The following is a 13,694-nucleotide window of genomic DNA, read 5'->3' on the forward strand; positions in this document are numbered from 1 at the left end:
GAAGTCCATGCGCAGCTCCTTCTGAACAAAAGCATCGATAACTTGTCTTCCTTATCTTTCTTCAGTTTTAAAAGTCTCTCTGTCTCGATGGAGATCTTCCTTTAATTATTACCTCCTGCTTCGATTGAAAGTCCAGTTTAGAAAACTGTTTTATTTTAGATACGTAATCCTCCATGTTAAAAGTGCAAGCGAGAGGAAAAAATAAACGATCGCTGCTAACTGTTGCTGCTTGTTGTCACTTCTTCTGCAGCCGAGTAGTCGCAAGAAGGATCACTAGCGCCCTCTACCACCAGGAGGCGGGAGTCATTTAATGACTCATATTTGACACACGCAGCTACGGTGTATTAATAAAACATAGCTGCTTACTGTTTTTTTAGCATATTCCATAGCTTGGACCTTAAATCCTACTGAATAGCTCTTTATCTTCTTCCCTTTATGCGATTTTAAATGATTGAAATTAGCCTCCTCCATTTTGAAAATGATGACAGGTGAAGTTTCACTCGTGACGTGACGAATTTGACCCGGCGGAAATTCTAGGCATGCGCTAATAAAAATAATTTGCGAAACGAGTTTGACCTTGTGGAAATTCTAGACAAGCGCTAATAAAAATAATTTGCGAAACGAGTTTGACCCGGCGTTAATCTTGAGCCGGCGGTAATGCTAAGCATGCGCTAATTATTTTGCGAAACGAGTTTGACCCGGCTGTAATTCTAGGCATGCGCATACTAATATACCCGGCGGCAAATCAAGGAAATACGGTATATGTAGGGGTGTAACGTTACACAAACATTTCGGTTCGGTACGTACCTCGGTTTAGAGGTCACGGTTCGGTTCATTTTCGGTACACTAAGAAAACGACAAAATATACATTTTGGGGTTAATTATTTACCAAATTTGCAAAATCTTCCACCAAAATATTTTTCTTTAGTGGAATATTTGATGTGAAGTAGGGCTGCAATCAACGATTAATTTGATAATCGATTAATAATCGGACAAAAGAGACAAACTACATTTCTATTCTTTCCAGTATTTTATTGAAAAAAAAACCCAGCATACTGGCACCATGCTTATTTTGATTACCTTATTTTTCGGAGTATAAGTCGCACTGGAGTATAAGTCGCACCTGCCGAAAATGCATTATAAAGAAGGAAAAAAAAATATATAAGTCACAATGGAGCCCGGCCAAACTATGAATAAAACTGCGACTTATAGTCCGAAAAATACGGTATTGTTTCTCAGCTGTTTGTACATGTTGCAGTTTATAAATAAAGGTTTTTAAATGTATAGATCCAACGATTCGATGACTAAATTAATCGCCAACTATTTTTATAATCGATTTTAATCAATTTAATCAATTAGTTGTTGCAGCCCTAATGTGAAGTAATGAGAACCTTGGATAGGTCAATAATTCATAATAACATTGATTTTGATTCAATATTATGTTTTGAGCAATGACAGTTAGAAAGAAAAAAAAATAACTTTGTTTTATTAGTCAACATTGCAACTTTTTCTAAATTATATTTAATCTTTAAGCTTTTTTATTTCACTTTTGTTATGTTTTTGTTTATTTTAATAGTATTTTTAGAATGTGCCGTGGGCCTTTAAAACATTAGCTGTGGGCCGCAAATGGCACACTTTTGACACCCCTGCTATAGATAATAAAAAATTAAATCTGATAAATCTATGGATAAAAAGCAGAGCCTGGCGACGCATGCGCGTTTATCATAACTCTCTCGCTCTCTCTGTCTCTGCCCCTCCCTCACGAACGTTTTGTTTTTAACCCCTTCTTAACCCTGAACGTACATTGAAAATACACGCAACCCTAACTCAAAATGCCGGACATTTGAGGCATTTAAGAAACTCCGCCCTGACAGCTTCGCAAAAGAGGACATGTCCGGTGAAAAGAGGACATATGGTCAGTCTATCCTAGCCCGTTAGTTGCTAGCATGCCGGGTGTTGTGCCTAGGTGTGCATTGTTTACACAACGTGCGGTATGCTACTTAATATGTCCGTGTGGAAACTCGTTCGGTACACAACCGAACCGGAACCCCCGTACCGAAACGGTTCAATAAAAACACACGTACCGTTACACCCCTACATATATGTAATGATAACTCGAGATACAAAAGAAAGCAGATACATGGAGGGGAAGAAAGAGAAGCAACCTATATTAACCTTGTAGATTGTTATAGTAACAATTGGTTAAGCTTTGTCAGTGTGCCATGTGTTACCCAGTTTCCCCTAAGGTAACAACGTTAATTTATCTTTGATCAAACGTGATTATATGCATGAGTATGTATGTATATGTACAGTATGTCCTAGTCAATGTTTTAAGTGCTGTGGTGTAATGTTTTAAATGACCACTAGGGGCAGTGTGTACTCATTAGTGTCAATTTTTTTTTTTTTTTTCAAACCGCCCGGTTTAAAGTTGGAGTTTCTTTATGTTTCGGTCGGTTTTCAACATATTTTAGCTCACTTAACCTTGATTCAGAACTGCGTCAAGCCTCCCAGGCCCTGAAAAAAGTGTTAAGTCGTGTATTATTTTTTTACTTTCATCGCTTGGAATTCAACAATTTCAGACCTATCCATAGATATAGTTTGTATATATTTGTCATGTTTTTTTTGTTTTAGAATCAGAATCAGCTTTATTGTCATTACGCAAGGTAACGAGATTGAGGCCATTCCATACAGTGCGATGTGTGCATGCTAGAAAAACAATGTGCAAATATATAAAAATATAAAAAATGTAGAAGTGCAATGAATATGATGTGAAATGAATATATACATGAAAAAACAAGAAACAAAAACAGGGTGGTTGGTGGAATGGGTTATTGCACCGAAGAGAAGGCAGTTATGAGGGACAATGGGGCAGTCCGTTCAGGATGGTTATGGCCCTGGGGAAGAAGCTGTTCTTTAGCCTGTTTGTTTTGGTTTTAATGCACCTGTAGCGCTTCCCAGAGGGCAGCAGGTGGAACAGGTCAGAGCCAGGGTGGGTGCTGTCCTTGATGATGGCACTGGCTCTGTTGAGGCAGCGGGAGGTGTAGATGTCCGTCAGAGAGGGGAGAGGGCGGCCGATGATCTTCTGAGCCGTCTTGACCACTCTTTGCAGCCTCTCCCTGTCTGCTGCAGTGCAGCTGCCGTACCATACCTTAATACAGTAGGTCAGCAGGCTCTCGATGGACGAGCGGTAGAAGGTCAGCAGCAGGTCAGGCTTCAGGTTGTACTTCCCGAGGACTCTAAGGAAGTGTAGCCGCTGCTGAGCCTTCTTGATGATTGATGTGGTGTTGACTGTCCAGGAGAAGTCACTAGAGATGTGGACTCCAAGGTACCTGAAGGTGTGGACCCTCTCTACACGCTCGCCGTTGATGTAGAGGGGGGCAGGGTCGGTGCTGCTCCTCCTGAAGTCGACGATGATCTCTCTGGTCTTGCTGGTGTTGAGAGCGAGGTTGTTCTCCGAAGACCAGGCCGTCAGCTTCAGGACCTCCTCTCTGTAGGCAGCCTCGTCACCCCTGGAGATGAGCCCGACCACTGTGGTATCGTCGGCGAACTTGACGGTAAGGTTGTCACTGTGGGCCGGACTGCAGTCATGGGTGTAAAGGCAGTAGAGGAGGGGGCTCAGCACACAGCCCTGTGGGGAGCCGATGCTCAGCGTGCGGGAGGATGAGAGGTGCGGGCCAAGTCTCACATTCTGGGGTCGGTCCGTTAGGAAGTCCCTTATCCAGGCGTTTGTGAGAGGGGGGAGGCCAAGAGTGTCCAGTTTATTGCAGAGTCTGTCCGGGATTATTGTATTGAAGGCAGAGCTATAGTCCACAGAGAGCATCCGGACGTAGCTCTGCTGCTGCTCCAGGTGGTTCAGAGCAGAGCAGAGTGGAGACCAAAAGCGATGGCGTCCTCTGTGGACCTGTTCGCCCGGTATGCGAACTGGTGGGGGTCGAAGTCTGGAGGGATATGGTCCTTGATGTGCTGGAGAACAAGTCGCTCGAAGCACTTCATGATTACCGGAGTGAGGGCCACTGGTCGGTAATCATTCAGGCTGGTGATGGGAGACTTCTTCGGCACCGGGATTATTGTAGATGACTTCAGGCAGGATGGGATGACTGCCTGAGCCAGGGAGAGGTTGAAGATCCTGGTGAGGGGGGGAGCGAGCTGGTGGGCGCACGTCCTGAGCACCTTTCCAGGTACTCCGTCTGGTCCGGTAGCCTTCCTGGGGTTCACAGCCAGGAGCACTCGTCTGACACTGTGCTCCTGTACAGTGAGTGGAGTGGCGCCGGAGCCCGGTGGGTGGGGCGGGGGCAGGGCTGGAGCAGATGAGTGTCGCTGGGGGGTTTCGAAACGGGCAAAGAAACAGTTAAGCTCCTCTGCCAGTGTCGCACTCTGATCCGCAGTTGTCATATTGCAGCCTCTGAAGTTCGTGATGTCATGAATGCCCCGCCACACCTCCCGTGAGTTTTTGCTGGACAGATGGGACTCTATGCACCTCCTGTGGTCCGCCTTTGCTTTTTTAATCCCTGTCTTCAGGTCGGCTCTAGCAACACTGTACAGTGCCCTGTCCCCTGACCTTAAGGCTGCGTCGCGGGCCCTGAGGAGTGTGCGGACCTGGCTGGTCATCCAGGGTTTCTTGTTGGGGTAAACCCGGATGGTTTTTTCCACAGTCACATTCCCGATGCAGAACTTTATGTAGTCCAGCACCGTTCCTGTGGCTGTCTCCAGCTCCTGTTGTTGGAAGAGGTCCCAGTCTGTGTGTTGGAAGCAGTCCTGAAGTTTGGGGAGTGCATCGTCAGGCCAGGTCATAACAGTCTTTGTGATAGGCCTGGCCTGGCGTCTGATGGGGGTGTAGGTAGGAGAGAGCAGGAGGGAAAGATGGTCTGACGGTCCAAGCTGGGGGAGGGGTGTAGCTCTGTAAGCGTGCTTTATGTTGGTATACACGTGGTCCAGGGTGTTCTTGCCCCTTGTAGAACACTTCACGTGCTGGTAGAACTTAGGGAGTACAGTCTTCAGATTGGCCTTATTAAAATCCCCTGCTATGATATGAACACCGTCGGGGTGGGCCCGCTGCTGTTCGTTGACGGTGTTCAGCAGAAGAGAGAGCGCTGTTTACTTTGGCGTCCGGTGGAATATACACAGCCGTGATGATAACATATGCTCTTTTTGTGGAAAAAACCCCCAAAACAGATGTGTAAGTTACCCATGCCTTGGGCACTAATAAAGTTTAAGTTAAAGTTAAAGTACCAATGATTGTCACACACACACTAGGTGTGGCGAAATTATTCTCTGCATTTGACCCATCACCCTTGATCACCCCCTGGGAGGTGAGGGGAGCAGTGGGCAGCAGCGGTAGCCGCGCCCGGGAATCATTTTTGGTGATTTAACCCCCAATTCCAACCCTTGATGCTGAGTGCCAAGCAGGGAGGTAATGGGTCCCATTTTTTTATAGTCTTTGGTATGACTCGGCCTGGGTTTGAACTCACAACCTACCGATCTCAGGGCGGACACTCTAACCACTAGGCCACTGAGTGGCCCCATACCATCACAGATGCTGGCTTTTCAACTTTGCACCTAGAACAATCCGGATGCTTCTTTTCCTCTTTGTTCCGGAGGACACGAGGTCCACAGTTTCCAAAAATGATTTGAAATGTGGACTCGACAGACCACAGAACACTTTTCCACTTTGCCTCAGTCCATCTTAGATGAGCTCTGGCCCAGCGAAGCCGGCGGCGTTTCTGGGTGTTGTTGATAAATGGCTTTCGCTTTGCATAGTAGGGTTTAAACTTGCACTTACAGATGTAGTGACGAACTGTAGTTACTGACAGTGGTTTTCTGAAGTGTTCCTGAGCCCATGTGGTGATATCCTTTACACACTGATGTTGGTTTTTGATGCAGTACCGCCAGAGGGATCAAAGGTCACGGGCATTCAATGTTAGTTTAAAGCCTTGCTGCTTACATGCAGTGATTCTCTGAATCTTTTGATGATATTACGGACCGTAGATGGTGAAATCCCTAAATTCCTTGCAATAGCTGGTTGAGAAATGTTGTTCTTAAACAATTAAATGCAATCAATAACATTTTATTGTCATTTTACAGGACAATAAAATGCCGGACAAACAAATTTAAGAACACTTTTTACCCGAGAGCAATAGTGTCGCTGAACACAAGACAAGAATGACTGTGCATGTGAGCTGTGTGCTTGGTATTTTTATGTATTTTTATCTATCTGTTTTTTTGTTTTATTATGAATTTGCACTAAATTAGTTTTGCTTTGTACAATGACAATAAAGATATATTCTTATATAATCTATTATATAAGTGTTTGATGAGCATTCCTCAACTTTCTCAGTCTTTTGTGCCACTTGTGCCAGCTTTTTTGAAACATGTTGCAGGCATCAAATTCCAAATGAGCTAATATTTGCAAAAAATAACAAAGTTTTCCAGTTTGAACGTTAAATATCTTGTCTTTGCAGTCTATTCAATTGAATATAAGTTGAAAAGGATTTGCAAATCATTGTGTTCTGTTTTTATTTACCGTTTACACAACGTGCCAACTTAACTGGTTTTGGGTTTTGTATATAACCAGTGTTCTAATCCTAATACATTTAAGTCATAGAAGTGCAAAAATAAGTTAACCAGTGCCAACTTAAAAAAAAAAGTTACCCCCTTTTTGTTTCCATTCATTTTTCTAATGTGCCAGTGAGGACATTAGCATTAGCGACACGCGTGAGTCTCATGCTCTTTGACAGGCTGCAGCTCAAACAGCAGGGAAGAAAACCTCGGGGCAGACCTAAGCATCTCTGACGGGGGCTTTAATTTCCCATCATGCCAGAGGGCACCTGGGGATCCTCCAGGGAAGGGGGGGCAAAACTTGGGTTAGACATTGGGGGTGTGTGGAAGTGAATGGTTGGTACATTTTCACACATGCTCGGAATAACACAAGTGACTAGCAGGCGGGGGGAAGGATTTTTAATAAAAGGGGAGAGGGACTACATGCAGTTAAGAAAATAGTTTCACATTTCTTTTGTGTGTTTGTGACAAATTCTGTCTTTACTAACATAAAAATGATCCACACTGTAACACTACTCATTTATGAATTTCTCCATTTTTGTGATGATTAAAGCTGCTCTGTGTGATCGACCTTATTGTACTGAAGTAAGAATGCCGCTACTTTGGAATAATACGACTCAAGTATAAGTCAAAAGTAGTCATCAAAATTACTTGAGTAAAAGTAAGTATTCTGTGAAAATATGACTCAAGTTTTGAGTAACTTCTGATTTATTTAGTGGCTACTTTGTAATGGTTCTTGGACTACAGTAGTTTCTGTGAGCGTGTGTAAAACATAAAAATCATATACAAAACCAGTGATGTTGGCACTTTGTGTAAATGGTAAATAAAAACAAAACACAATGATTTGCAAATACTTTCCAACTTATATTCAATTGAATAGACTGCAAAGACAAGATGCGTAACGTTCGAACTGGAAAGCTATTTATTGCAAATATTAGCTCATTTGGAATTTGATGCCTGCAGCATGTTTAAAAAAAAGCTGGCACAAGTGGCAAAAAAGAGTGAGAAAGTCGAGGAATGCTCATCAAACACTTATTTGGAACATCCCACAGGTGAATAGGCTAATTGGGAACAGGTGGGTGCCATGATTGGGTATAAAAGCAGCTTCCATGAAATGCTCAGTCATTCACAAACAAGGATGGGGCGAGGGTCACCACTTTGTGAACAAATGCGTGAGCAAATTGTTTAAGAATAACATTTCTCTACGAGCTATTGCAAGGAATTTAGGGATTTCACCATCTACGGTCCGTAATATCAAAAGGTTCAGAGAATCTGGAGAAATCACTGCACGTAACATTGAATGCTTGTGACCTTCGATCCCTCAGGCGGTACTGCATCATCAAGCGACATCACTGTGTAAAGGATATCACCACATGGGCTCAGGAACACTTCAGGAAACCACTGTCAGTAACTACAGTTGGTCGCTACATCTCTAAGTGCAAGTTAAAACTCTACTATGCAAAACGAAAGCCATTTATCAACAACACCCAGAAACACCGCCGCTTCACTGGGTCCGAGCTCATCTATGATGGACTGATGCAAAGTGGAAAAGTGTTCTGTGGTCTGACGAGTCCACATTTCAAATTGTTTTTGGAAACTGGACGTCGTGTCCTACGGAACAAAGAGGAAAAGAACCATTCGGACTGTTATAGGTGCAAAGTTCATAAGCCAGCATCTGTGAGGGTATGGGGGTGTATTAGTGCCCAAGGCATGGGTAACTTACACATCTGTGAAAGCGCCATTAATGCTGAAAGGTACATTTCTCGCCCGGAAAAGGGTGGAGTGCCATCTCCGGGTTGGGGAGGAGATCTTGCCCCAAGTGGAGGAGTTCAAGTACCTCGGAGTCTTGTTCACGAGTGAGGGAAGAGTGGATCGTGAGATCGACAGGCGGTTCGGTGCGGCGTCTTCAGTAATGCGGACGCTGTATCGATCCGTTGTGGTGAAGAAGGAGCTGAGCCGGAAGGCAAAGCTCTCAATTTACCGGTCGATCTACGTTCCCATCCTCACCTATGGTCATGAGCTTTGGGTTATGACCGAAAGGACAAGATCACGGGTACAAGCGGCCGAAATGAGTTTCCTCCGCCGGGTGGCGGGGCTCTCCCTTAGAGATAGGGTGAGAAGCTCTGTCATCCGGGGGGAGCTCAAAGTAAAGCCGCTGCTCCTCCACATCGAGAGGAGCCAGATGAGGTGGTTCGGGCATCTAGTCAGGATGCCACCCGAGCGCCTCCCTAGGGAGTTGTTTAGGGCACGTCCGACCGGTAGGAGGCCACGAGGAAGACCCAGGACACGTTGGGAAGACTGTCTCCCGGCTGGCCTGGGAACGCCTCGGGATCCTCCGGGAGGAGCTGGACGAAGTGGCTGGGGAGAGGGAAGTCTGGGCTTCCCTGCTTAGGCTGCTGCCCCCGCGACCCGACCTTGGATAAGCGGAAGAAGATGGATGGATGGAGGTACATACAGGTTTTGGAGTAACATATATTGCCATCCAAGCAACGTTATCATGGGCGCCCCTGCTTATTTCAGCAAGACAATGCCAGGCCATGAGTGGCTTCATAGTAAAAGAGTGCGGGTACTAGACTGGCCTGCCTGTAGTCCAGACCTGTCTCCCATTGAAAATGTGTGGCGCATTATGAAGCCTAAAATACCACAACAGAGACCCCCGGACTGTTGAACAACTTAAGCTGTACATCAAGCAAGAATGGGAAACTATTTATGCTACAGAGTCAACAATATTTTACAACATTATATTGCAGTATATATTTGGCAACCACATAAAAATATACATGATTTTCGTGAAACTTTCAGAAAATGTCTGACGTGGGAACAACTGATTGAATGTGAGGCCTGATGTGGGTCATTTGTTCAACGCTAGTTTACGTTAGTTTTGTGCGTGTATGCTAGCTGCCCTGCAGAGACAAAGATATCGGGGATAGACAAGAGGGTGCACTCTGTTTCTCAAAATGTTATGAGTGGATTTTCATCTACCTTTCTGGAAATGTCAGGATTGGATGAGAAACAAGTTGGGACTGATCAAGATTTGGGGGGTGGCGGGGGTTGTAATGTTGTAACAAATAATATTTCTATTATATAGGCTTTACTTTGCATTTTAATTAACGTGGGATTATTTTTTGTATTTAGAAATAATAGTACCAACTTTTTTTTTTTTTTCTCCAACATTTGTGGCACTGGCGATGGACGGCGCCCTTAGCATTTGCCTATACGGCCTATGCCACGGGCCGGCCCTGTATGTATGTATGTATGTATGTATGTATGTATGTATATGTATGTATGTATGTAAGTATGTATGTATATATATATATATGTATGTATGTGTATATATATGTATATATTTATGTATATGTATGTATGTATGTATGTATGTATGTATGTGTATATATATATATATATATATATATATATATACATATATATATATATATGTATGTATATATATATATGTGTGTGTGTGTGTGTGTCTGTAGAGTGGCGATATCCGTCATTTTCAGCAGACTGCCTTGCAAAATGATTCACCCAAAAATAGGGCCTTATGGATTAATATATATATATATATATATATATATATATATATATATATATATATATATATGCTCCATAAGTCTTGGTTTTATTACATTTAGCCCCTATTGGAGTGATACAAGTGTACATAATGTTTTGTCCATCCGATTGTTAATTAGCTGTGACTGAGAGGTTCATGTGTAAAACGCCTTCCGCCCCATTGTAGCTGAGATAGGCTCCAGCGACCACTAAAGGGAATAAGCGGTAGAAAATGGATGGATGGATGGATGAGAGGTTCATTTCCTTTTTAAAGAATCTGCTGTATCAAAAGTACTAACTGCTTATACACTAAAGAAAAACACAAGACAGAGTAATCCCTTCTACTGTGTCGCAATCTATTATTAAAGCTATTTAAACTCGTAGCATAATGGTGTGCTGGTGAGAAAAACATGTTTTAATTAAGCTCACTTCCTCACAATGAATGAGTTACTTGCAATATTCATGAACATTCATGGGGGTTCAGCATTTGTCCCCCAAACTGCACCAAATGACTGACTCTAAACTGCTTTATGCACCTCAAGTGGAGGTTCTTCCCCTCTTGACCAATAGGGGGCAGCAGGATTTTAGGAAGGACACCACTAAGACTTTCTCCTGGAACTCCTGAGTTGGATTTGGGGAACATAGTTGTGTTTAGTACATCATCTTATTGAAAAGGATGCCATGTTAACACTAGAATCTTGTTTTGGGCATTTTTGGGGCTCCTCTGTTCTATTGATACTTTTAGTGACCCCAGTTTTTGCAGTACATTTGTCCCTTTAGAGTACAAATAGTAGCACTTTTGGGTAAGTCTCAGATTGTAGTGTTGTCTCGTATATAATACCCCACAATAATGATGGAATTTGAAGTTTTGTGTGTCTGTTGCTTTAATGCTAATGAGCTCTGTGTGTGTCTCCTCCAGAAGCTGTTGTGCACTTCATCTTATTTTGACATCAACCCTGTGATTCTGCACTTTAAAACATGGTAATATGATTTTTCTTTCTACATTCTTGTGTTTTACATCGGGGTTTCTCAACCTTTTTGACCTCGGGGCTCAGCTCTTCCACTACAACTCAAATATTAACACTGAATTAGTCATTTTGCTCTTGACTGCAATCATTTGTTAATGAATACATCTAACCTAGTTACAGTTTATCCTGTTACAACAGGATAAACTTAAAAACATTTAAATATCCTGCAAAAAACTCACAAAAAGTAATGAAAAAGTACATACAATTACACAGTGCTAAAATGAATACATTCGAACTTAATTAATAATAAATAATGTTTCTTAAATAAACTGTCCCAAAAAATTAAAGTGCAAAATAAAATAATGCTTCACCACTTTAGTCATAGTTTTTGCGCTTTTAAGAAACTCCTGACTTAAGCTCCAGACTTCTGTTTTTGATATTGTCATTACTGCCACCAGTGGTGGGAAAGGGTACTACAACTAAGTATACGGACCACAGCTGGAAACACAGATTGTTCTTTGCTGCTCAGCAATTTCTAGTTTATGAATAGTAAGAAAACATTTTATTTAAAGAAATATGTTTTTAATGTGAATATTGCCCCCGTGTGTGTGTGTGTGTGTGTGTGTGTGTGTGTAGATAGGTATGTATGTGTGTAGATCTGTGTGTGTAGATAGGTATGTATGTGTGTATATATATGTAGATCTGTGTGTGTGTGTAGATAGGTATGTGTGTGTATGTAGATCTATATATATGTGTGTGTGTGTAGGTCTATGTATATATATGTGTGTGTGTGGATCTATGTATGTATGTATATATATATATATATATATATATGTATGTATGTATGTATGTATGTGTGTGTGTGTGTGTGTGTGTGTGTGTGTGTGTGTGTGTGTGTGTGTGTGTGTGTGTGTGTGTGTGTGTGTGTGTGTGTGTGTGTGGATCTATGTATGTATGTGTGTGTATATATATATGTGTGTATATATATGTGTGTATATATATGTATAGATCTATCTGTGTGTGTGTGTATATAGATCTATATGTATGTTAAAGTACCAATGATTGTCACACACACACTAGGTGTGGCGAGATTATTCTCTGCATTTGACCCATCACCCTTGATCACCCCTTGGGAGGTGAGGGGAGCAGTGGGCAGCAGCGGTGGCCGCGCCCGGGAATCATTTTGGTGATTTAACCCCCAATTCCAACCCTTGATGCTGAGTGCCAAGCAGGGAGGTAATGGGTCCCATTTTTATAGTCTTTGGTATGACTCGGCCGGGGTTTGAACTCACAACCTACCGATCTCAGGGCGGACACTCTAACCACTAGGCCACTGAGTAGGCCACTGTGTATATATAGATCTATATGTATGTGTATATATAGATCTATATGTATATATAGATCTATATGTGTGTGTATGTGTGTGTGTGTGTGTGTGTGTGTGTAGATAGGTATGTATGTGTGTAGATCTGTGTGTGTAGATAGGTATGTATGTGTGTTTATATATATGTAGATCTGTGTGTGTGTGTAGATAGGTATGTGTGTGTATGTATATGTAGATCTATATATATGTGTGTGTGGATCTATGTGTGTATATGTATATATATATATATGTTTGTGTGTGTGTGTGTGTGTGTGTGGATCTATGTACCGTATGTATGTGTGTATATATATATATATATATGTGTGTGTATATATATGTATAGATCTATCTGTGTGTGTGTGTGTGTGTAGATCTGTGTGTGTGTATATAGATCTATATGTATGTGTATATATAGATCTATATGTATGTGCATATATAGATCTATATGTATATATAGATCTATATGTATGTATGTGTATATATAGATCTATATGTATATATATATATGTGTGTATATATATCTATATATATATACATAGATCTATATATATATATATGTATATATATATAGATGTGTGTGTGTATATATATGTATATAGATGTGTGTGTGTATATATATGTGTGGGTATATGTGTATATATGTATGTTTGTGTAAATATTTATACATATATGTACAGTGTATATGCACAGTGTGTGTGTATATATATAATGTGTGTGTACATGTTGTACTTTTTAGCGCTTCCATAGCACTGACAGTAAAGTTAAAACTATACGCTACTTGGTATTAGAAATGGCCGCAGCGAGGGATGCATGTGCACGTATGAGCCAGTCTGCCCCACAGCAAGACAATAGTGAAAATGGACTCGTGCAAAGCACTCTAGTTAAATTAACACCGCATGCGGATATACCGCTGACGCCAAAAACGGAGCTAATTTCAAACGGCTCAGCGAGAGGAAGTATGATACGTTGTGTTTTAGTTATACACAAAAACAGTGACGTGACATTAGCACGGGACGGGAGGACACACACGTTAGCCACAAGTGCTAACAGTACATCAGGATTTAGCAGCAACATCATGCTAGGTTAGCCTATTTGCTGAAGAAAAACAAAATCGTCAAGCTTAACCCTCACGTTTTTCAGCTGACTGGTGGGTTTTAAGATGTGTAGCGAAGCCTGCTTTGTCATTGAACACAGCAGTCCTATACACGGTCCATGGGCGTTTGTGTGCGTATAGAACATATAAAGTACATTTGTGG

The 13,694-nt window shown here is 42.0% G+C and overlaps 1 protein-coding gene across 2 annotated transcripts in view; it reads left to right on the top strand.

The window, feature by feature from the left end:
- The window catches only part of slit3 (slit homolog 3 (Drosophila)), a 615,812-nt gene that overhangs the window by 2,171 nt on the left and 599,947 nt on the right, over positions 1–13,694 (top strand). For both annotated transcript variants that reach the window (XM_061976782.1, XM_061976783.1), the window contains exon 2: positions 11,027–11,088. In XM_061976782.1, coding sequence (XP_061832766.1) covers positions 11,086–11,088 — 3 coding nt within the window. In that variant the 5' untranslated portion in view covers positions 11,027–11,085. The remainder of the gene's footprint in view (positions 1–11,026; positions 11,089–13,694) is intronic.

The sequence above is a fragment of the Nerophis lumbriciformis genome, linkage group LG16 (genome assembly GCF_033978685.3).
Source record: "Nerophis lumbriciformis linkage group LG16, RoL_Nlum_v2.1, whole genome shotgun sequence".
Lineage (NCBI taxonomy): Eukaryota > Metazoa > Chordata > Actinopteri > Syngnathiformes > Syngnathidae > Nerophis > Nerophis lumbriciformis.